At 40.4% G+C, this 25,521-nt stretch overlaps 1 protein-coding gene across 3 annotated transcripts in view; it reads right to left on the reverse strand.

The window, feature by feature from the left end:
- NDRG3 (NDRG family member 3) overlaps positions 1-25,521 on the reverse strand; it is a 398,435-nt gene that overhangs the window by 137,986 nt on the left and 234,928 nt on the right. For all 3 annotated transcript variants that reach the window (XM_053721374.1, XM_053721302.1, XM_053721225.1), the window contains exons 11-13: positions 18,935-18,997; positions 18,282-18,333; positions 17,016-17,063 (exon numbers count right to left, since the gene is read on the reverse strand). In XM_053721374.1, the coding sequence (XP_053577349.1) occupies positions 17,016-17,063; positions 18,282-18,333; positions 18,935-18,997 (163 nt within the window). The remainder of the gene's footprint in view (positions 1-17,015; positions 17,064-18,281; positions 18,334-18,934; positions 18,998-25,521) is intronic.

The raw sequence follows: 25,521 nt of genomic DNA on the forward strand, positions 1-25,521 counted from the left end.
ATATCAATGGAATGAAGGGGTTCAAACGGAACACCCTGTAAAACATTAAGAACTAAGTTCAAACTCCATGGCGGAGCAACAGTTTTAAACACAGGCTTGATCCTAGCTAAAGCCTGACAAAAAGCTTGAACGTCCGGAACGTCTGACAGACGTTTGTGTAAAAGAATGGACAGAGCTGAAATCTGTCCCTTTAAAGAACTAGCAGATAACCCCTTTTCTAAACCTTCTTGTAGAAAAGACAATATCCTTGGAATCCTAACCTTACTCCATGAGTAACTCTTGGATTCGCACCAATATAAGTATTTACGCCATATTTTATGGTAAATCCTTCTGGTAACAGGCTTCCTAGCCTGTATTAAGGTATCAATAACTGACTCAGAAAAACCACGTTTTGATAAAATCAAGCGTTCAATTTCCAAGCAGTCAGCTTCAGAGAAGTTAGATTTTGATGTTTGAATGGACCCTGGATCAGAAGGTCCTGTTTCAGAGGTAGAGACCAAGGCGGACAGGATGACATGTCCACTAGATCTGCATACCAAGTCCTGCGTGGCCATGCAGGTGCTATTAGAATCACTGATGCTCTCTCCTGTTTGATTCTGGCAATCAATCGAGGAAGCATCGGGAAGGGTGGAAACACATAAGCCATCCCGAAGGTCCAAGGTGCTGTCAAAGCATCTATCAGAACCGCTCCCGGATCCCTGGATCTGGACCCGTAGCGAGGAAGCTTGGCGTTCTGACGAGACGCCATGAGATCTATTTCTGGTTTGCCCCAACGTCGAAGTATCTGGGCAAAGACCTCCGGATGAAGTTCCCACTCCCCCGGATGAAAAGTCTGACGACTTAAGAAATCCGCCTCCCAGTTCTCCACTCCCGGGATGTGGATTGCAGACAGGTGGCAAGAGTGAGACTCTGCCCAGCGAATTATCTTTGATACTTCCATCATTGCTAGGGAGCTTCTTGTCCCTCCCTGATGGTTGATGTAAGCTACAGTCGTGATGTTGTCCGACTGAAACCTGATGAACCCCCGAGTTGTTAACTGGGGCCAAGCCAGAAGGGCATTGAGAACTGCTCTCAATTCCAGAATGTTTATTGGAAGGAGACTCTCCTCCTGATTCCATAGTCCCTGAGCCTTCAGCGAATTCCAGACAGCACCCCAACCTAGAAGGCTGGCGTCTGTTGTTACAATTGTCCAGTCTGGCCTGCTGAATGGCATTCCCCTGGACAGGTGTGGCCGATAAAGCCACCATAGAAGAGAATTTCTGGTCTCTTGATTCAGATTCAGAGTGGGGGACAAGTCTGAGTAATCCCCATTCCACTGACTTAGCATGCACAATTGCAGCGGTCTGAGATGTAGGCGTGCAAAAGGTACTATGTCCATTGCCGCTACCATTAAGCCGATCACCTCCATGCATTGAGCTACTGACGGGTGTTGAATGGAATGAAGGCCCCGGCACGCATTTTGAAGCTTTGTTAACCTGTCTTCTGTCAGGTAAATCTTCATTTCTACAGAATCTATCAGAGTCCCCAAGAAGGGAACTCTTGTGAGTGGAAAGAGAGAACTCTTCTTTTCGTTCACCTTCCATCCATGCGACCTTAGAAATGCCAGTACTAACTCTGTATGAGACTTGGCAGTTTGAAAGCTTGAAGCTTGTATCAGAATGTCGTCTAGGTACGGAGCTACCGAAATTCCTTGCGGTCTTAGTACCGCCAGAAGAGTGCCCAGAACCTTTGTGAAGATTCTTGGAGCTGTAGCCAATCCGAATGGAAGAGCTACAAACTGGTAATGCCTGTCTAGAAAGGCAAACCTTAGATACCGGTAATGATTTCTGTGAATCGGTATGTGAAGGTAAGCATCCGTTAAATCCACTGTGGTCATGTACTGACCCTCTTGGATCATGGGCAAAATTGTTCGGATCGTTTCCATCTTGAACGATGGAACTCTTAGGAATTTGTTTAGGATCTTTAAATCCAAGATTGGCCTGAAAGTTCCCTCTTTTTTGGGAACTACAAACAGATTTGAGTAAAACCCTTGTCCTTGTTCCGACCGCGGAACTGGATGGATCACTCCCATTAATAAAAGATCTTGTACACAGCGTAGGAACGCTTCTTTCTTTATTTGGTTTGTTGACAACCTTGACAGATGAAATCTCCCTCTTGGGGGAGAGGATTTGAAGTCCAGAAGGTATCCCTGAGATATGATCTCTAACGCCCAGGGATCCTGAACATCTCTTGCCCAAGCCTGGGCGAAGAGAGAAAGTCTGCCCCCTACTAGATCCGGTCCCGGATCGGGGGCCCTCGATTCATGCTGTCTTAGGGGCAGCAGCAGGTTTCCTGGCCTGCTTGCCCTTGTTCCAGGACTGGTTAGGTTTCCAGCCTTGTCTGTAGCGAGCAACAGCTCCTTCCTGTTTTGGTGCAGAGGAAGTTGATGCTGTTCCTGCTTTAAAATTACGAAAGGAACGAAAATTAGACTGTCTAGCCCTTGGTTTGGCTTTGTCCTGAGGCAGGGCATGGCCTTTACCTCCTGTAATGTCAGCGATAATCTCCTTCAAACCGGGCCCGAATAAGGTCTGCCCTTTGAAAGGTATATTAAGCAATTTAGATTTAGAAGTAACATCAGCTGACCAGGATTTTAGCCACAGCGCTCTGCGTGCCTGAATGGCAAATCCGGAATTCTTAGCCGTAAGTTTAGTTAAATGTACTACGGCATCTGAAATAAATGAGTTAGCTAACTTAAGGGTTCTAAGTTTGAGTGTAATCTCATCTAGTGTAGATGATTCAAGTGTCTCTTCCAGAGACTCAAACCAAAATGCTGCTGCAGCCGTGACAGGCGCAATACATGCAAGAGGTTGCAATATAAAACCTTGTTGAACAAACATTTTCTTAAGGTAACCCTCTAATTTTTTTATCCATTGGATCTGAAAAGGCACAGCTATCCTCCACCGGGATAGTGGTACGCTTAGCTAAAGTAGAAACTGCTCCCTCCACCTTAGGGACCGTTTGCCATAAGTCCCGTGTGGTGGCGTCTATTGGAAACATTTTTCTAAATATCGGAGGAGGTGAGAACGGCACACCGGGCCTATCCCACTCCTTAGTAACAATTTCAGTAAGTCTCTTAGGTATAGGAAAAACATCAGTACTCGCCGGTACCGCAAAATATTTATCCAACCTACACATTTTCTCTGGTATTGCAACTGTGTTACAATCATTCAGAGCTGCTAACACCTCCCCTAGTAATACACGGAGGTTTTCCAGCTTAAATTTAAAATTTTAAATATCTGAATCCAGTCTGTTTGGATCAGAACCGTCACCCACAGAATGAAGTTCTCCGTCCTCATGTTCTGCCGCCTGTGACGCAGTGTCTGACATGGCCCTAATATTATCAGCGCACTCTGTTCTCACCCCAGAGTGATCACGCTTGCCTCTAAGTTCTGGTAATTTAGCCAAAACTTCAGTCATAACAGTAGCCATATCCTGTAATGTGATTTGAAATGGCCGCCCAGATGTACTCGGCGCTACAATATCACGCACCTCTCGAGCGGGAGATGCAGGTACTGACACGTGAGGCGAGTTAGTCGGCATAACTCTCCCCTCGTTGTCTGGTGAAATATGTTCAATTTGTACAGATTGACTTTTATTTAAAGTAGCATCAATACAGTTAGTACATAAATTTCTATTGGGCTCCACTTTGGCATTAGCACATATAGCACATGTATCTTCCTCTGAATCAGACATGTTTAACACACTAGCAATTAACTAGCAACTTGGAAATGCTTTTTCAAGTAATTTACAATAATATGAAAACGAACTGTGCCTATAAAAAGCACAGAAAAAAATTATGACAGTTGAAAATAATTAAGTTATAGCATCAAATCTTTGTAAGAAATATACAATTTTAGCAAAGGATTGTTCCCATTAGCAAAGGATAACTAACCCTGGCAGCAGAAAAAATACACAAATAAACGTTTTTTATCACAGTCAACTACAATCTTCACAGCTCTGCTGTGATGATTACCTCCCTCAAAAAAGGCTTTGGAGATCCCTGAGTTCTGTAGAGATGAACCGGATCATGCAGGAAGAAAATGAACCTCTGACTGAGTTTTTTGATGCGTAGTAAAAGCGGCAAAAATGGCCCCTCCCCCTCACACATAACAGTGAGAGAGATCAGTGAACTGCTTTAATTTAAACAAAACTATTGCCAAGTGGAAAAAATAGTGCCCAAAACATTTTTTCACCCAGTACCTCAGAGAAATAAACGTTTTTACATGCCAGCAAAAAAACGTTTAACCTCAATAAATTAATTGTTATTTAAAACCTATTGCAAGTCCCTGCAAATTAGGTTAAGTCTATGCATACAGTATAAATCCAGTGAAGTACCATTCCCCAGAATATTGAAGTGTAAAAACATAATTTATGCTTACCTGATAAATTCCTTTCTTCTGTAGTGTGATCAGTCCACGGGTCATCATTACTTCTGGGATATTACTCCTCCCCAACAGGAAGTGCAAGAGGATTCACCCAGCAGAGCTGCATATAGCTCCTCCCCTCTACGTCACTCCCAGTCATTCGACCAAGGACCAACGAGAAAGGAAAAGCCAAGGGTGAAGTGGTGACTGGAGTATAAATTAAAAAATATTTACCTGCCTTAAAAACAGGGCGGGCCGTGGACTGATCACACTACAGAAGAAAGGAATTTATCAGGTAAGCATAAATTATGTTTTCTTCTGTTAAGTGTGATCAGTCCACGGGTCATCATTACTTCTGGGATACCAATACCAAAGCAAAAGTACACGGATGACGGGAGGGATAGGCAGGCTCTTTATACAGAAGGAACCACTGCCTGAAGAACCTTTCTCCCAAAAATAGCCTCCGATGAAGCAAAAGTATCAAATTTGTAAAATTTGGAAAAAGTATGAAGCGAAGACCAAGTTGAAGCCTTGCAAATCTGTTCAACAGAGGCCTCATTCTTGAAGGCCCAAGTGGAAGCCACAGCTCTAGTAGAATGAGCTGTAATTCTTTCAGGAGGCTGCTGTCCAGCAGTCTCATAAGCTAAACGAATTATGCTACGAAGCCAAAAAGAAAGAGGTAGCGGAAGCTTTTTGACCTCTCCTCTGCCCAGAGTAAATGACAAACAGAGAAGACGTTTGTCGAAATTCCTTAGTTGCCAGTAAGTAAAATTTTAGAGCACGGACTACATCCAGGTTGTGCAGTAGACGTTCCTTCTTTGAAGAAGGATTTGGGCATAAAGAAGGAACAACAATCTCTTGATTGATATTCCTGTTAGTAACTACCTTAGGTAAGAACCCAGGTTTAGTACGCAGGACTACCTTATCCGAATGAAAAATCAAATAAGGAGAATCACAATGTAAGGCTGATAATTCAGAGACTCTTCGAGCCGAGGAAATAGCCATTAAAAATAGAACTTTCCAAGATAACAACTTTATATCAATGGAATGAAGGGGTTCAAACGGAACGCCCTGTAAAACATTAAGAACAAGGTTTAAACTCCATGGTGGAGCAACAGTTTTAAACACAGGCTTAATTCTGGCCAAAGCCTGACAAAAAGCCTGGACGTCAGGAACTTCTGACAGACGTTTGTGTAACAGAATGGACAGAGCTGAGATCTGTCCCTTTAATGAACTAGCAGATAAACCCTTTTCTAAACCTTCTTGTAGAAAAGACAATATCCTAGGAATCCTAACCTTACTCCAAGAGTAACCTTTGGATTCACACCAATATAGGTATTTACGCCATATCTTATGGTAAATCTTTCTGGTAACAGGTTTCCTAGCCTGTATTAAGGTATCAATAACTGACTCAGAAAATCCACGTCTTGATAAAATCAAGCGTTCAATTTCCAAGCAGTCAGCTTCAGAGAAGTTAGATTTTGATGTTTGAAGGGACCCTGTATCAGAAGGTCCTGTTTCAGAGGTAGAGACCAAGGTAGACAGGATGACATGTCCACCAGGTCTGCATACCAAGTCCTGCGTGACCACGCAGGTGCTATTATAATCACTGATGCTCTCTCTTGTTTGATTCTGGCAATCAATCGAGGAAGCAACGGGAAGGGTGGAAACACGTAAGCCATCCTGAAGTCCCAAGGTGCTGTCAGAGCATCTATCAGGACTGCTCCTGGATCCCTGGATCTGGACCCGTAACGAGGAAGCTTGGCGTTCTGTCGAGACGCCATGAGATCTATCTCTGGTTTGCCCCAACGTCGAAGTATTTGGGCAAAGACCTCCGGATGAAGTTCCCACTCCCCCGGATGAAAAGTCTGACGACTTAAGAAATCCGCCTCCCAGTTCTCCACTCCCGGGATGTGGATTGCTGACAGGTGGCAAGAGTGAGACTCTGCCCAGCAAATTATCTTTGATACTTCCATCATAGCTAGGGAGCTTCTTGTCCCTCCCTGATGGTTGATGTAAGCTACAGTCGTGATGTTGTCCGACTGAAACCTGATGAACCCCCGAGTTGTCAACTGGGGCCAAGCCAGGAGGGCATTGAGAACTGCTCTCAATTCCAGAATGTTTATTGGCAGGAGACTCTCCTCCTGACTCCATTGTCCCTGAGCCTTCAGAGAATTCCAGACGGCACCCCAACCTAGAAGGCTGGCGTCTGTTGTTACAATTGTCCAGTCTGGTCTGCTGAATGGCATCCCCCTGGACAGATGTGGCCGAGAAAGCCACCATAGAAGAGAATTTCTGGTCTCTTGATCCAGATTCAGAGAAGGGGATAAGTCTGAGTAATCCCCATTCCACTGACTTAGCATGCACAGTTGCAGTGGTCTGAGGTGTAAGCGTGCAAAGGGTACTATGTCCATTGCCGCTACCATTAAGCCGATTACCTCCATGCATTGAGCCACTGACGGGTGTTGAATGGAATGAAGGGTGCGGCAAGCACTTTGAAGTCTTGTTAGCCTGTCCTCTGTCAGGTAAATCTTCATTTCTACAGAATCTATAAGAGTCCCCAGGAAGGGAACTCTTGTGAGTGGAACGAGTGAACTTTTCTTTTCGTTCACCTTCCATCCATGTGACCTTAGAAATGCCAGCACTAACTCTGTATGAGACTTGGCAGTTTGAAAGCTTGAAGCTTGTATCAGAATGTCGTCTAGGTATGGAGCTACCGAGATTCCCCGCGGTCTTAGTACCGCCAGAAGAGCACCCAGAACCTTTGTGAAGATTCTTGGAGCTGTAGCCAATCCGAATGGAAGAGCCACAAACTGGTAATGCCCGTCTAGGAAGGCAAACCTTAGGTACCGATAATGATCTTTGTGAATCGGTATGTGAAGGTAAGCGTCTTTTAAATCTACAGTGGTCATGTATTGACCCTCTTGGATCATAGGTAAAATTGTCCGAATAGTCTCCATCTTGAACGATGGAACTCTTAGGAATTTGTTTAGGATCTTTAAGTCCAGGATTGGTCTGAAAGTTCCCTCTTTTTTGGGAACCACAAACAGATTTGAGTAAAACCCCTGTCCCTGTTCCGATCGTGGAACTGGATGGATTACTCCCATTAACGAGAGCTCTTGTACGCAGCGTAGAAACGCCTCTTTCTTTGTCTGGATTGTTGACAATCTTGACAGATGAAATCTCTCTCTTGGAGGAGAGTATTTGAAGTCCAGAAGGTATCCCTGAGATATTATCTCTAGCGCCCAGGGATCCTGAACATCTCTTGCCCAAGCCTGGGCGAAGAGAGAAAGTCTGCCCCCCACTAGATCCGATCCCGGATCGGGGGCCCTCAATTCATGCTGTTTTAGGGGCAGCAGCAGGTTTCCTAGTCTGCTTGCCCTTGTTCCAGGACTGGTTAGGTTTCCAGCCTTGTCTGTAGCGAGCAACAGCTCCTTCCTGTTTTGGTGCAGAGGAAGTTGATGCTGCTCCTGCTTTGAAATTACGAAAGGAACGAAAATTAGACTGTCTAGTCTTGGCTTTGGCTTTGTCCTGAGGCAGGGCATGGCCTTTACCTCCTGTAATGTCAGCGATAATCTCTTTCAACCCGGGCCCGAATAAGGTCTGCCCTTTGAAAGGTATATTAAGCAATTTAGACTTAGAAGTAACATCAGCTGACCAGGATTTTAGCCACAGCGCCCTGCGTGCCTGAATGGCGAATCCTGAATTCTTCGCCGTAAGTTTAGTAAGATGTACTACGGCCTCCGAAATGAATGAATTAGATAGTTTAAGGACTCTAAGCCTGTCCGTAATGTCGTCCAGAGTAGCTGAACCAATGTTCTCTTCCAGAGACTCAATCCAGAATGCCGCTGCAGCCGTGATCGGCGCAATGCATGCAAGGGGTTGCAATATAAAACCTTGTTGAACAAACATTTTCTTAAGGTAACCCTCTAACTTTTTATCCATTGGATCTGAAAAAGCACAGCTATCCTCCACCGGGATAGTGGTACGCTTAGCTAAGGTAGAAACTGCTCCCTCCACCTTAGGGACCGTTTGCCATAAGTCCCTTGTGGTGGCGTCTATTGGAAACATTTTTCTAAATATCGGAGGGGGTGAGAACGGCACACCGGGTCTATCCCACTCCTTAGTAACAATTTCAGTAAGTCTCTTAGGTATAGGAAAAACCTCAGTACTCGTCGGTACCGCAAAATATTTATCCAACCTACACATTTTCTCTGGTATTGCAACTGTGTTACAATCATTCAGAGCCGCTAACACCTCCCCTAATAATACACGGAGGTTTTCCAGTTTAAATTTAAAATTTGAAATATCTGAATCCAGTCTGTTTGGATCAGAACCGTCACCCACAGAATGAAGTTCTCCGTCCTCATGTTCTGCCACCTGTGACGCAGTGTCTGACATGGCCCTAATATTATCAGCGCACTCTGTTCTCACCCCAGAGTGATCACGCTTACCTCTTAGTTCTGGTAATTTAGCCAAAACCTCAGTCATAACAGTAGCCATATCCTGTAATGTGATTTGTAATGGCCGCCCAGATGTACTCGGCGCTACAATATCACGCACCTCCCTCTGAGCGGGAGATGTAGGTACTGACACGTGAGGCGAGTTAGTCGGCATAACTCTCCCCTCGTTGTTTGGTGAAATTTGTTCAATTTGTACAGATTGACTTTTATTTAAAGTAGCATCAATACAGTTAGTACATCAATTTCTATTGGGCTCCACTTTGGCATTGCAACAAATGACACAGGTATCATCCTCTGAATCAGACATGTTTAACACACTAGCAAATAAACTTGCAACTTGGAAATACAATTCAATTAGAATAATATTAAAACGTACTGTGACTTTAAGAAGCACAGAAGATCTATGACAGTTGAAAATTAATAAATTGAAACAGTTATAGCCTCAATCCTTGTAAACAACACAACTTTAGCAAAGGTTTAATCCCATTAGCAAAGATAACAAATTCTGAAAGCAGGAAACAAATTACAGAATAAACGTTTTTTATCTCAGTCAAACTATAATTCTCACAGCTCTGCTGAGAGAAATTACCTCCCTCAAAATAAGTTTTGAAGACCCCTGAGCTCTGTAGAGATGAACCGGATCATGCAGGGAATACAATGAGTTGCTGACTGAAATATTTGATGCGTAGTAAAAGCGCCAAAAAACGGCCCCTCCCCCTCACACACAGCAGTGAGGGAGAACAGAAACTGTCAGAAAAACAGATTAAGCAACTGCCAAGTGGAAAAATAGTGCCCAAACATTTATTCACACAGTACCTCAGCAAATGAAAACGATTTTACATTCCAGCAAAAACGTTAAACATAATCTCTAGTTATTAAACAGCTTTATGTATTTCTTACAGTGTAATTCTAGTGAAGTACCATTCCCCAGAATACTGAAGTGTAAAGTATACATACATGACATTATATCGGTATGGCAGGATTTTCTCATCAATTCCATTGTCAGAAAATAAAAACTGCTACATACCTCTATGCAGATTCATCTGCCCGCTGTCCCCTGATCTGAAGTTTACTTCACTCCTCAGATGGCCGAGAACAGCAATATGATCTTAACTACTCCGGCTAAAATCATAACAAAAACTCTGGTAGATTCTTCTTCAAACTCTGCCAGAGAGGTAATAACACACTCCGGTGCTATTTTAAAATAACAAACTTTTGATTGAAGATATAAAAACAGAATTTATGTTTACCTGATAAATTACTTTCTCCAACGGTGTGTCCGGTCCACGGCGTCATCCTTACTTGTGGGATATTCTCTTCCCCAACAGGAAATGGCAAAGAGCCCAGCAAAGCTGGTCACATGATCCCTCCTAGGCTCCGCCTTCCCCAGTCATTCGACCGACGTAAAGGAGGAATATTTGCATAGGAGAAATCATATGATACCGTGGTGACTGTAGTTAAAGAAAATAAATTATCAGACCTGATTAAAAAAAAACCAGGGCGGGCCGTGGACCGGACACACCGTTGGAGAAAGTAATTTATCAGGTAAACATAAATTCTGTTTTCTCCAACATAGGTGTGTCCGGTCCACGGCGTCATCCTTACTTGTGGGAACCAATACCAAAGCTTTAGGACACGGATGAAGGGAGGGAGCAAATCAGGTCACCTAAATGGAAGGCACCACGGCTTGCAAAACCTTTCTCCCAAAAATAGCCTCAGAAGAAGCAAAAGTATCAAACTTGTAAAATTTGGTAAAAGTGTGCAGTGAAGACCAAGTCGCTGCCTTACATATCTGATCAACAGAAGCCTCGTTCTTGAAGGCCCATGTGGAAGCCACAGCCCTAGTGGAATGAGCTGTGATTCTTTCAGGAGGCTGCCGTCCGGCAGTCTCATAAGCCAATCTGATGATGCTTTTAATCCAAAAAGAGAGAGAGGTAGAAGTTGCTTTTTGACCTCTCCTTTTACCAGAATAAACAACAAACAAGGAAGATGTTTGTCTAAAATCCTTTGTAGCATCTAAATAGAATTTTAGAGCGCGAACAACATCCAAATTGTGCAACAAACGTTCCTTCTTTGAAACTGGATTCGGACACAAAGAAGGCACGACTATCTCCTGGTTAATGTTTTTGTTAGAAACAACTTTCGGAAGAAAACCAGGTTTAGTACGTAAAACCACCTTATCTGCATGGAACACCAGATAAGGAGGAGAACACTGCAGAGCAGATAATTCTGAAACTCTTCTAGCAGAAGAAATTGCAACCAAAAACAAAACTTTCCAAGATAATAACTTAATATCAACGGAATGTAAGGGTTCAAACGGAACCCCCTGAAGAACTGAAAGAACTAAATTGAGACTCCAAGGAGGAGTCAAAGGTTTGTAAACAGGCTTGATTCTAACCAGAGCCTGAACAAAGGCTTGAACATCTGGCACAGCTGCCAGCTTTTTGTGAAGTAACACAGACAAGGCAGAAATCTGTCCCTTCAAGGAACTTGCAGATAATCCTTTCTCCAATCCTTCTTGAAGAAAGGATAGAATCTTAGGAATTTTTACCTTGTCCCAAGGGAATCCTTTAGATTCACACCAACAGATATATTTTTTCCATATTTTGTGGTAAATTTTTCTAGTTACAGGCTTTCTGGCCTGAACAAGAGTATCAATAACAGAATCTGAGAACCCTCGCTTTGATAAGATCAAGCGTTCAATCTCCAAGCAGTCAGTTGGAGTGAAACCAGATTCGGATGTTCGAACGGACCCTGAACAAGAAGGTCTCGTCTCAAAGGTAGCTTCCATGGTGGAGCCGATGACATATTCACCAGGTCTGCATACCAAGTCCTGCGTGGCCACGCAGGAGCTATCAAGATCACCGATGCCCTCTCCTGATTGATCCTGGCTACCAGCCTGGGGATGAGAGGAAACGGCGGGAATACATAAGCTAGTTTGAAGGTCCAAGGTGCTACTAGTGCATCTACTAGAGTCGCCTTGGGATCCCTGGAGTGAATCTCTGGTCCTCTGATTTACTTGTATCGTCGGAGACAAGTCTGTATAGTCCCCATTCCACTGACTGAGCATGCACAGTTGTAATGGTCTTAGATGAATGCGCGCAAAAGGAACTATGTCCATTGCCGCTACCATCAAACCTATTACTTCCATGCACTGCGCTATGGAAGGAAGAGGAACGGAATGAAGTATTTGACAAGAGTTTAGAAGTTTTGTTTTTCTGGCCTCTGTCAGAAAAATCCTCATTTCTAAGGAGTCTATTATTGTTCCCAAGAAGGGAACCCTCGTTGACGGAGATAGAGAACTCTTTTCTACGTTCACTTTCCATCCGTGAGATCTGAGAAAGGCCAGGACAATGTCCGTGTGAGCCTTTGCTAGAGGAAGGGACGACGCTTGAATCAGAATGTCGTCCAAGTAAGGTACTACTGCAATGCCCCTTGGTCTTAGCACCGCAAGAAGGGACCCTAGTACCTTTGTGAAAATCCTTGGAGCAGTGGCTAATCCGAACGGAAGTGCCACGAACTGGTAATGCTTGTCCAGGAATGCGAACCTTAGGAACCGATGATGTTCCCTGTGGATAGGAATATGTAGATACGCATCCTTTAAATCCACCGTGGTCATGAATTGACCTTCCTGGATGGAAGGAAGAATTGTTCGAATGGTTTCCATTTTGAACGATGGAACCTTGAGAAACTTGTTTAGGATCTTGAGATCTAAGATTGGTCTGAACGTTCCCTCTTTTTTGGGAACTACGAACAGATTGGAGTAGAACCCCATCCCTTGTTCTCCTAATGGAACAGGATGAATCACTCCCATTTTTAACAGGTCTTCTACACAATGTAAGAATGCCTGTTTTTTTATGTGGTCTGAAGACAATTGAGACCTGTGGAACCTCCCCCTTGGGGGAAGCCCTTTGAATTCCAGAAGATAACCTTGGGAGACTATTTCTAGCGCCCAAGGATCCAGAACATCTCTTGCCCAAGCCTGAGCGAAGAGAGAGAGTCTGCCCCCCACCAGATCCGGTCCCGGATCGGGGGCCAACATCTCATGCTGTCTTGGTAGCAGTGGCAGGTTTCTTGGCCTGCTTTCCCTTGTTCCAGCCTTGCATTGGTCTCCAGGCTGGCTTGGCTTGAGAAGTATTACCCTCTTGCTTAGAGGACGTAGCACTTGGGGCTGGTCCGTTTCTACGAAAGGGACGAAAATTAGGTTTATTTTTGGCCTTGAAAGACCTATCCTGAGGAAGGGCGTGGCCCTTGCCCCCAGTGATATCAGAGATAATCTCTTTCAAGTCAGGGCCAAACAGCGTTTTCCCCTTGAAAGGAATGTTAAGCAATTTGTTCTTGGAAGACGCATCCGCTGACCAAGATTTTAACCAAAGCGCTCTGCGCGCCACAATAGCAAACCCAGAATTTTTCGCCGCTAACCTAGCCAATTGCAAAGTGGCGTCTAGGGTGAAAGAATTAGCCAATTTGAGAGCACGGATTCTGTCCATAATCTCCTCATAAGAAGGAGAATTACTAGTGATCGCCTTTTCTAGCTCATCGAACCAGAAACACGCGGCTGTAGTGACAGGGACAATGCATGAAATTGGTTGTAGAAGGTAACCTTGCTGAACAAACATCTTTTTAAGCAAACCTAATTTTTTATCCATAGGATCTTTGAAAGCACAACTATCTTCTATGGGTATAGTGGTGCGTTTGTTTAGAGTAGAAACCGCCCCCTCGACCTTGGGGACTGTCTGCCATAAGTCCTTTCTGGGGTCGACCATAGGAAACAATTTTTTAAATATGGGGGGAGGGACGAAAGGTATACCGGGCCTTTCCCATTCTTTATTTACAATGTCCGCCACCCGCTTGGGTATAGGAAAAGCTTCGGGGGGCCCCGGGACCTCTAGGAACTTGTCCATTTTACATAGTTTCTCTGGGATGACCAAATTCTCACAATCATCCAGAGTGGATAACACCTCCTTAAGCAGAGCGCGGAGATGTTCCAACTTAAATTTAAATGTAATCACATCAGGTTCAGCTTGTTGAGAAATTTTCCCTGAATCTGAAATTTCTCCCTCAGACAAAACCTCCCTGGCCCCCTCAGACTGGTGTAGGGGCCCTTCAGAAACAATATCATCAGCGTCCTCATGCTCTTCAGTATTTTCTAAAACAGAGCAGTCGCGCTTTCGCTGATAAGTGGGCATTTTGGCTAAAATGTTTTTGATAGAATTATCCATTACAGCCGTTAATTGTTGCATAGTAAGGAGTATTGGCGCGCTAGATGTACTAGGGGCCTCTTGTGTGGGCAAGACTGGTGTAGACGAAGGAGGGGATGATGCAGTACCATGCTTACTCCCCTCACTTGAGGAATCATCTTGGGCATCATTTTCTCTAAATTTTGTGTCACATAAATCACATCTATTTAAATGAGAAGGGACCTTGGCTTCCCCACATTCAGAACACAGTCTATCTGGCAGTTCAGACATGTTAAACAGGCATAAACTTGATAACAAAGTACAAAAAACGTTTTAAAATAAAACCGTTACTGTCACTTTAAATTTTAAACTGAACACACTTTATTACTGCAATTGCGAAAAAGTATGAAGGAATTGTTCAAAATTCACCAAAATTTCACCACAGTGTCTTAAAGCCTTAAAAGTATTGCACACCAAATTTGGAAGCTTTAACCCTTAAAATAACGGAACCGGAGCCGTTTTTATATTTAACCCCTTTACAGTCCCTGGTATCTGCTTTGCTGAGACCCAACCAAGCCCAAAGGGGAATACGATACCAAATGACGCCTTCAGAAAGTCTTTTCTATGTATCAGAGCTCCTCACACATGCATCTGCATGTCATGCTTCTCAAAAACAAGTGCGCAATACAGGCGCGAAAATGAGACTCTGCCTATGATTAGGGAAAGCCCCTAGAGAATAAGGTGTCCAATACAGTGCCTGCCGGTTATTTTACAAAATTCCCAAGATTAAAATAATTCCTCAAGGCTATGGAGTATAAAATATGTTTATATGTAAATCGATTTAGCCCAGAAAATGTCTACAGTCTTAAAAAGCCCTTGTGAAGCCCTTATTTACTGTCTGTAATAAAATGGCTTACCGGATCCCATAGGGAAAATGACAGCTTCCAGCATTACATCGTCTTGTTAGAATGTGTCATACCTCAAGCAGCAAAAGTCTGCTCACTGTTCCCCCAACTGAAGTTAATTCCTCTCAACAGTCCTGTGTGGAACAGCCATCGATTTTAGTAACGGTTGCTAAAATCATTTTCCTCTTACAAACAGAAATCTTCATCTCTTTTCTGTTTCAGAGTAAATAGTACATACCAGCACTATTTTAAAATAACAAACTCTTGATTGAATAATAAAAACTACAGTTAAACACTAAAAAACTCTAAGCCATCTCCGTGGAGATGTTGCCTGTACAACGGCAAAGAGAATGACTGGGGAAGGCGGAGCCTAGGAGGGATCATGTGACCAGCTTTGCTGGGCTCTTTGCCATTTCCTGTTGGGGAAGAGAATATCCCACAAGTAAGGATGACGCCGTGGACCGGACACACCTATGTTGGAGAAACTAAGTATAATCACCATAGTCCTCTCACACATCCTATCTAGTCGTTGGGTGCAAGAGAATGACTGGGAGTGACGTAGAGGGGAGGAGCTATATGCAGCTCTGCTGGGTGAATCCTCTTGCACTTCCTGTTGGGGAGGAGTAATATCCCAGAAGTAATGATGACCCGTGGACTGATCACACTTAACAGAAGAAATATACATACATGACAGCCTGATACCAGCTACATCTACTGCATTTAAGGCTGAGTTTACATTATAACGGTATGGCAGGATTTTCTCATCAATTCCATGTCAGAAAATAACAAACTGCTACATACCTCTTTGCAGATTAATCTGCCCGCTGTCCCCTGATCTGAAGTTTACCTCTCCTCAGATGGCCGAGAAACAGCAATATGATCTTAACTACTCCGGCTAAAATCATAGAAAAAACTCAGGTAGATTCTTCTTCAAATTCTACCAGAGAATGAATAACACACTCCGGTGCTATTATAAAATAACAAACTTTTGATTGAAGGTAATAAACTAATTAAATCACCACAGTCCTCTCACACATCCTATCTATTCGTTGGGTGCAAGAGAATGACTGGAGGTGACGTAGGGGGGAGGAGCTATATAGCAGCTCTGCTGGGTGAATCCTCTTGCACTTCCTGTAGGGGAGGAGATAATATCCCAGAAGTAATGATGACCCGTGGACTGACCACACTTAACAGGAGAAAGGGAATGTTATGTCATAACAGTTAATATAAAATTACAACTGCTATATGTTTCTCCTCCCTGGTATTCCCTTATTCATTTAAATCCATACTTTTGGGCAATCCTCTAGCCTCAATATTTATGAAGTTTTTAAAAAAATAAAAGCCAATTCTCGCATTCACTTTTTCCCCCAGTTTATAAAACGGCTGTTGACTCATCTTAAGAAACGTATTAAAAGCAGTGGCATTATTCCACGAAATATCATCTATTGTAACTTTACAAGGCCTACGAAGCTGCAGGCCTTAGGGAATGAAAGACAAAACGATGTCATCCATTTTATAGGACACCTATATTACTGTATAAATAGTCCCCCTATGCTGGTAACTACTTTTGTAAATAATAACATTGTTAAAATATTTTTTATGTGATTTCTAGGATTACCTAAAAAATAAAGCATCCTAGCGTACAATGGTGTAGAACTTTTCAGAACTGATTATATTTCACACTCAAACATCCAACGTTAATTTTTCTAAAAATAAAATAATGTATTGCACGTATACCATGCTTACCAAAAATAAATAAATGAGTATAATAGAACTACCGTATCTAATTGATGTATTTGGTGACAGACAGATTGCACAGAATAGTGATAACACTATTGTCTTGACTGTAACTTAGAATGTGTTTTCTAGCTGAGCATATGGAAAATAATAGAAAATATAAGGGTTCTTTTTGATTATGTGATTATATTAATGGACCTTTTATAGGTTAATCCATAGTGATGTCATTATCACAGTCATTTTCCATTGCAATGTTTAAACTGGAAAGATTTTTTATAATATAGATATGGATGATGCATGTGCTGTAGTTTTCTGACAAAAAGTTACCTTAAGCAGCGTTGTCTTAGTTGGGTCTAGTCTTGAGTTGCATTCAACCTAAAATAAAAAAAAAAATCTGAATCAAGTAAATGTTTGGCAATTAAAAAATTATAAAAGAAAACACCACATCCAAAAAAGACCAACATTTGTAATTTAAACTAGGGTTCAACAAATTGTCAGCAGCTTTTGGCCATTCCTATTTCATAACAGGCATGGGCAAAAAGTCAGCAATCATTATAGATATGAAAGTTGAATAATTCTGTGGGATGCATTATTTCGATAACTTTTGGTGCCAGATTATGTTAGTGTAAATGTGCAAGACAGATAGAAAATCTGGCACTCTTGCAAGCAGAGAGCTAGATTAAAAGTAAAATGGAATAGTCACAGCATTTGGTAAAATGTGCAAAGCCCATAGGGAAAATTAACAACATATAGAAAGTGTTATGTAATTTTCCCTATAGGCTTTGCACCCAGGCTCAACTGCGGTTAGCTGAAAGATGTGCAGCTGTGTGTCACGGGATGTAAACCTCTTCAAGTTTGAGAGTGCAGTTCATTTTGTGTTTTTTTGTTGTTTTTGGAGAAATTATAATGGGTCTGTGTCACCCTTGTTTATATATCTGTCTGTTTGATTGAAAGCATTGTTAGGCAGCCAGGTGTGAAGAGACCTTGAGCCTAGCATTATTTGACCAAATGTTATGACTAACTCATCCATTTTGCTTTTAAACCAGCTGTGTGCTTGCAAGAGAGTTCCTGACTTTCTGTTGTATACATGTATGTGTATAATTTTTTTTATTTAAGGATATTATACACACACATAGCAATAAATAAATAACACCCCCTCCACCAGAACATACTGTGATCTAAGATATAATTAACACAGTGCAGCCAGAGCAAAGCGATGTTTGAAGAGAACAGTCAAATATGGAGCAGCACTGCAGAGCAGAAGTGCACTGAATGATGACCGTCTCTCAATTGTTTTCAACCCACCCCCTAGCCATTCCTGGTCTGCAAAGCTGTGACTCCTGAATGTAAGATGTTCTTGTGAGCAATGCACATTTTAAATTACCACCTTTTTACCTTATAATTATGTGATGTTAGAGTAAAAGAAACATTTATTAAAGAGAGGTTTTAAAAAACGTAACATTTCTTTAAATTCTCTGTGCAACTAATTTACAATGCAATTTTCAATTGCTGCAATATATTATAAAAAAGTTTAAAACTGAATTTATTTAATTATACACACACACACAAGTTGTATTTCATAAATATATATACCACTGTATCCACTGCAGGAGAGCTGTCGCCAACCACTAACAACGCTGGGCATCTGAAAAACATGATAAACATTCATTCTCCCTCAACCCTGAAGTATCAAACTGAAAATATGGCATAGACATACAGTTGCTAAATAATTTAAACATTATAAGCTGTTGAAAATGTGAGCCTCAGAGAGTAGCAAATCGGCTGTGAAAAATGCAATCAGATAATTATACAATGGTACTCAATATTTTTATATTGTTTGGTGATATTTAGTAGATTATAGATATCTATCAATATCAGCATCCTATCATGGCCACCAACTCAAAGACCCTCCACCTAACATGCTCATAAAAATTTTATCTAAATTTTTACTTTTAAAAAACATTTTTGCCCCATTATACCTCCATAAGAGCCTCATTTTGAGAATGTATCCCATTAAACAAATGAAAATGCCAAGTCTTATTGTGTCTGTGGGTCTCAGTATCAGCAAGAGGGTACAGTACTTGGAAATTAAATCCCTGTATCATTGCAATAATGCACAGAATCCCCACCCGAGTTTTGTACTATATAATACAGTTGATATCAGTTCTAATAGTAATCTTGGTGTATAAACTGTTTTTACATTTTAACACTTTTAGCAGACCACAAATGTATTGAAAACAACTTACTTAAGCGTTGCTACTGGGTCACGGGTACCAAATACTGGTCTTTCAATTTCTAAATCTTTGCGACTGCAAAACAAGTAAAAACATTAAGAACTAGTTGAAAATAAACGTACACAGACACAAGACAAAAATAGTCCCTATTTTTACAGTCCATTTCAAAATGTCAGGCCTATCATCAAGGTGATTATTGATCTATGTATACATAGGATTTCAATAAAGTTAACAAATGTTAAAAATATGAAATCTCTGAAACAAATAGATGTTCACATATACACTGTATAGTTGAGCTGTCCACATCATTGAGACATGTACCTAAGCCTTAAATACCTACTACAGCTTTATAGAAAAGTTGTCACTGTAATATTTTAATAGCCACAACAGGTTTTGATGTATGAAAGCCTACACAAATTATATAACTTCTTCAGTAAATGCACTGTAAAATCACCAAATTCTATTAAAAAAAAAAAAAAAAAAAAAAAAAGGACAGAAAATATAAAAACTAGGGAATAACTACCGCAGCCCTTTATAAAAGCAGCTCGGCCCATAAAATACTCTGTTTCTGATTATGTTCTACAATTATTAGAGATCATATTGCCGGCAGGACGCCTTGCCAAACAACCAAGTATATAATAGATAGTTACCACTCCCCAGTGTAGAACAACTTTGTTCACCTGCTGCTTACTGCACAAATTGTATATTAGTACACATCCCAGACAGGTCAGAGAATACAATCTTAACAGCAGATCTATTCTATTATATACTTGGTCGTTTGCCAAGGTGTCCTGCCGGCAATATGATCTCCTAATTTGTATATTGCCACTCGCCATAGCTGCATACCGCTGCCATGGCAACCATTTACACTGTGAGGTTAGGTCGGCTGGATGACGTCAACACACTGAGCCCAGTGGTGTGTGCGTCTAGGACTCATTGTTCGCCATTCCAGAACTTATTAACATCAGGTACATAATCCATACTTTGTATATAGAATACACATATGCATGACTATAACTGTCTTATATACTTGTAGAGGTGGCTATGCTGTCACGTAGGATTTAATCGTTATGACCATGATTTAACCCTTGGTTTGTATGTTGTATTCCTTAAGACAGAATAAAGGTTTGGCGATTCCATTAATGACTAAAGATGGTGTCCACGATTGGTATAAATATAAGTGACGAGTTGGTAGTATTGCAAATAGCCTATAGGTCTAAGTGCATGAATATTAATAACTTATAATGGATCAGATGCTCCTATATGTTAAGCTAAAAACCATTTATTTTGCTAATAATATTTTACTAATAACATTTGATTTAACATATATAGTTAAAAATCCTTGACAATGTATGTGTACATAAAATACATAAAAGTCCTTTAAAACACAGTTCTATGACAGGATATAAAAACAAATCTATGGTACCAATATGTGCACATAAAAATAGGGGGGTTCCAGAATACAGTCTTAAAACTGAAGAATGGTCATGAGATCCTATGTTATATCGACTTGGTAGATTGTCCCAATGAAAAATATAAGATATAAAGATGTGTGAAAAAATGTGAAAAAATTAAAAATTCAAAAATAAAAAATATATAAAAAATATCGAAATATCAAAAATATATCAAAAATATAAAATTTGTGATATCACAACTGTGAAAAAATATGTGAAGTGTTTCCAAAAAAATGCCTTGGTGATAGTCAATTATATCCTTAAAAATAGTGATATATATAATATAGTGTAACAAATAATCCCAAAAAGGTGTAACAAATGTTCCCAAAAGGTACTGATAACTCCAAATGCAAATGGTATTGAGAAGTCTATTGAGACTTAAGTACCTTTTGTTACACCTTTTTGGGATTATTTGTTACACTATATTATATATATATCACTATTTTTAAGGATATAATTGACTATCACCAAGGCATTTTTTTGGAAACACTTCACATATTTTTTCACAGTTGTGATATCACAAATTTTATATTTTTATATATTTTTGATATATTTTTGATATATTTTTGATATATTTTATATATTTTTTATTTTTGAATTTTAGTCCTATAGGCTATTTGCAATACTACCAACTCGTCACTTATATTTATACCAATCGTGGACACCATCTTTAGCCACAAATCCTTCTTTCTAGGATTTTGTAGCGCTGTACTCACTAAGCACTTTTTATATATTGACATTTTGGGATCTGGTTGGGAGATTCCGCAGCAAGAGCACAGCTTGTATGGTTGACATCTTGGCGCTGCAAGATATACATCTATAACATGATTCCATTAATGAGTGCTGTTCCTCTTAGATTGTGTTTTGCCCTAATGATGGTTGTTTCTTATTAATGACTTAATCTGATCTGTGTCCATTAGGCTGGCTATATAAAACGACCACAAGTGCACAATGTATAAATTTGTACATTTCACAACACTACACAATACACATTTATTAGGAATATGTGTTAGGGGACACATTGGTATTTGCAACACATGTAGAATATAGTATACTATTGATTTTTAATTATTTTGCACTTGTAATATATTTCATTATGTCACGTATATGAGTATGTCTGGTATGTGCTCTCTTTGGATATCCACTATATGTTTTTGATATGTTTATTTATCACGTACTGCTTTTATGATGAGCATCTGATAACACTTGTATTATATATGTGGAATTCACTAAGGAAGTCTCTGTTGTTGAGGATCACTATGGTAACCATTTTGGCACAATTTCACTGGGGGAGGGGTTTGTTTGGCTATATATTGTCAGTTGGTGTTGGTTTGTGTTTGTCTGAGGAAGGGGAGTGTGTCCCCGAAACGTCACGCTTGATTAAATAAACTTTTGATTAAAAGACCAGCGAGTGCCTTCCTTTATAATATATATATATATATATATATATATATATATATATATATATATATATATATATATATATATATATATATATATATATATATATATACACACATACACACACATACATACACACACACATACAAACATACATATACACACCGAATGTCATTGGCTCACCCATGTGTTCAGTTAGAAACCAGTAGCACATTGCTGCTCCTTCAACAAATGATACCCAGAAAATGAAACAACAAACTTTTTATAAATCACGATTGTGTTTTAAGTTAGCAAAAGGGTGACAATTCACAAATACGAAAGCCTTACCCTGCAAAAAACTCAGCATAATAAACCATGCTAGAGAGATTCACAAAATGTCACCTCACTAAGCTATCCTAGTCATTTGGGTAATAGCAAATTTGTATTTGTTTTGTAGCTGATGACATGGTTCAGAGATATTTGTTTCTCTGAACTCAGACACCACTAAAAGAGGATGCTGTCAGATGTTTCCAATTACTATGAAATCCCCAATTTGAATGTGGGAGGATCCTCTTTCAAATAAGGGTTTTTCTGATATATTTCTGTGGTGACAGGTGACAAAGACTTTCTTATTTACACCACATCCCTCCAATACCAGATACCATGAGGAATTAGTTAATATTATAACTATCTAAATGTTGCTAGATAGACACACAGTGTCACTCATCAAAAAGAATATAACTGAGTTTGAAAAAATAAATCTTATGTCCCTCTATGCAATGTGATGGGTGAGAAAGAAAATACCCCACTCCCATCATTTTGCTTCATATTAAGGTGATATTTGATAAGCAGCAAAACATGCTCCAACATTCAAGGGGACTCTTCTCCTTTAAAGAGGGGTCAATTGCCCCAATTTGGTACTTAGATGGGATGCTAGAGTATTTTAGAAGAGAGCACCCGAAATGTCAGCTGGTAAACAATTGATTGCAATTCCAGTAATGTTTATAATAGTAATTTGTAGGGAACATTTCCCATTAAAGTCAGGATACTTTTTGTTGTCTGCTTTTCAATGGGGAACAGAATCTCTCTCAAAGCCATCAAACCCATGACCCTTGAATAGCATTGTTTTATTTGCAGATACTACCCTCAAAATTGAAATGCACATAGATGAATGGCATCTTTGAGTAGAAACATATTTGCAATATACATGTATTCGCAAAAATACTTCTAGTAAAAGTTATCACTATTTTAAAGTTAAACAATTTCTATGCATGTGCACAGAGCACAGCTAGATATACTCAGTGCACCAGCACTTTAAATACTGCAGTTGCTCAGAGCGCCAGTAGGGGCTTGAATCATGTCAGCAATTAACAAATTGAGTCATTACCAGATGGCACAAGCATCAAAGACTCTCCAAGAAAGTGCAATGTTTAAAATGCTGGTGCATACTTACATACTCTTTTAAAACACCTATAGCATTAATTAGAAGCATCTTTGCCAATACATGTATATTACAAAACTTTACTGCCCACGCCCCTAGTTACCTAATATAAGGTAGGCACCATCCCTTCCTCCTCCAAGTGACGTCCAGCCAAGTAGGTGAACCAGGCAAAAGGAAGGAAACTTGGTAAGTATTACCTAGAGTATTGGCCCCCTAGTAATACTTAACAGTGAGAAGAATAAAAAGCAGTAAATGCAAGAAAGGGCGAGTACAACATTTTTATTAAAACAAAATCTTCCAAGCAAATCTAGCAGAAGCTGATTGGTGAACATCAAGTTTGTAACTAGAAACAAAAAAGGTATTATAAGAATCCCAAACTGCTGCCTGACAAATCTCCTCCGGCGTAGCAGCTGCTTGAACAGCCCAACCAGAGATGGTAGATCTTGAAGGAGTCTGACCCTGACGAGAATACCATGAGTCCCTCTGGAATTTGCTTATTCTATTGCTTGAATGATCACAGAATAACTTAAACAATCCAAATAAAGATGATATACTTTGCAAAAAAGACTACGCAAAATGAGGACCTTTTAATAAGACAATCAGCTACAAAGTAATTGAGTCCTCTAGCAGAAATCTGAAAACAGACCACAACCAAAAGTTCAAAAATTTTATCCTTCGATTCTCCTGCTTATAAAGGACTGAAGGAAGGTAAAATAATAACTTAACTGCAATAAAAGTCAGAGACAACTTTGGCAACAGTTTTATTCCATCATGATTAAAGAATAAGGTATGACAGCTTCACATAAAGTACCTGAAATTCTAAACATTGCCTGCTGATGCAACAGTCACTAGAAAAATGGTTTTCAATGTAAGAAACCAGTTAGAAATAACAATAAGGAGGATCCAAAAGGAAGATCCAAGGATGAAATTGTAGAACTCTAATTTAGTTAGGTATGGACCAAGACTTGAAAGTATTGCATTACCAAAAAATCTTAAGCCTCAAGTGTTGGAGCACAAACACCTTTCAAAAAGATAAAAATTCTAATCAGAATATTTGATATGAAAGCATTATATTAAATTATCCAAGAGGAAAAAACAGATCCAGAATAGGTAAAAACACAATAGTTGCAGGTTTACAAGAGTGTAGAAAACACTAAGGCTGAAAAATTCAACTGCAGCAAAAACATAATTTATGCTTACCTGATAAATTTATTTCTCTTGTGGTGTATCCAGTCCACGGATCATCCATTACTTGTGGGATATTCTCATTCCCAACAGGAAGTTGCAAGAGGACACCCATAGCAGAGCTGTCTATATAGCTCCTCCCCTCACTACCATAGCCAGTCATTCGACCGAAAACAAGCAGAGAAAGGAGAAACCATAGGGTGCAGTGGTGACTGTAGTTTAAAATGAAAAAATACCTGCCTTAAAATGACAGGGCGGGCCGTGGACTGGATACACCACAAGAGAAATAAATTTATCAGGTAAGCATAAATTATGTTTTCTCTTGTAAGGTGTATCCAGTCCACGGATCATCCATTACTTGTGGGATACCAATACCAAAGCTAAAGTACACGGATGAAGGGAGGGACAAGGCAGGTACCACTGCCTGTAAAACCTTTCTCCCAAAAATAGCCTCCGAAGAAGCAAAAGTATCAAATTTGTAGAATTTTGAAAAAGTATGAAGCGAAGACCAAGTCGCCGCCTTGCAAATCTGTTCAACAGAAGCCTCATTTTTAAAGGCCCATGTGGAAGCCACAGCTCTAGTAGAATGAGCTGTAATCCTTTCTGGAGGCTGCTTGCCAGCAGTCTCATAGGCTAAGCGGATTATGCTCTTAGCCAGAAAGAAAGAGAGGTTGCCGAAGCCTTTTGACCTCTCCTCTGTCCAGAGTAGACAACAAACAAAGCAGATGTTTGACGAAAATCTTTAGTAGCTTGTAAGTAAAACTTTAAAGCACGAATCACGTCCAGATTGTGTAATAGACGCTCCTTCTTTGAAGAAGTATTAGGACACAAAGACGGAACAACAATCTCTTGATTGATATTCTTATTAGATACCACCTTAGGTAAAAACCCAGGTTTGGTACGCAGAACTACCTTATCTGCATGGAAGATCAGATAAGGAGAATCACATTGTAAGGCAGATAACTCTGAACCTCTACGAGCCGAGGAAATAGCTACCAAAAAAAGAACTATGGAATGAAGAGGTTCAAACGGAACCCCCTGAAGAACTTTAAGAACCAAATTTAAGCTCCGAGGTGGAGCAACAGGTTTAAACACAGGCTTGATTCTAACTAAAGCCTGACAAAATGCCTGAACGTCTG

Source organism: Bombina bombina, chromosome 1 (genome assembly GCF_027579735.1).
Source record: "Bombina bombina isolate aBomBom1 chromosome 1, aBomBom1.pri, whole genome shotgun sequence".
In the NCBI taxonomy this organism is placed as follows: Eukaryota; Metazoa; Chordata; class Amphibia; order Anura; family Bombinatoridae; genus Bombina; species Bombina bombina.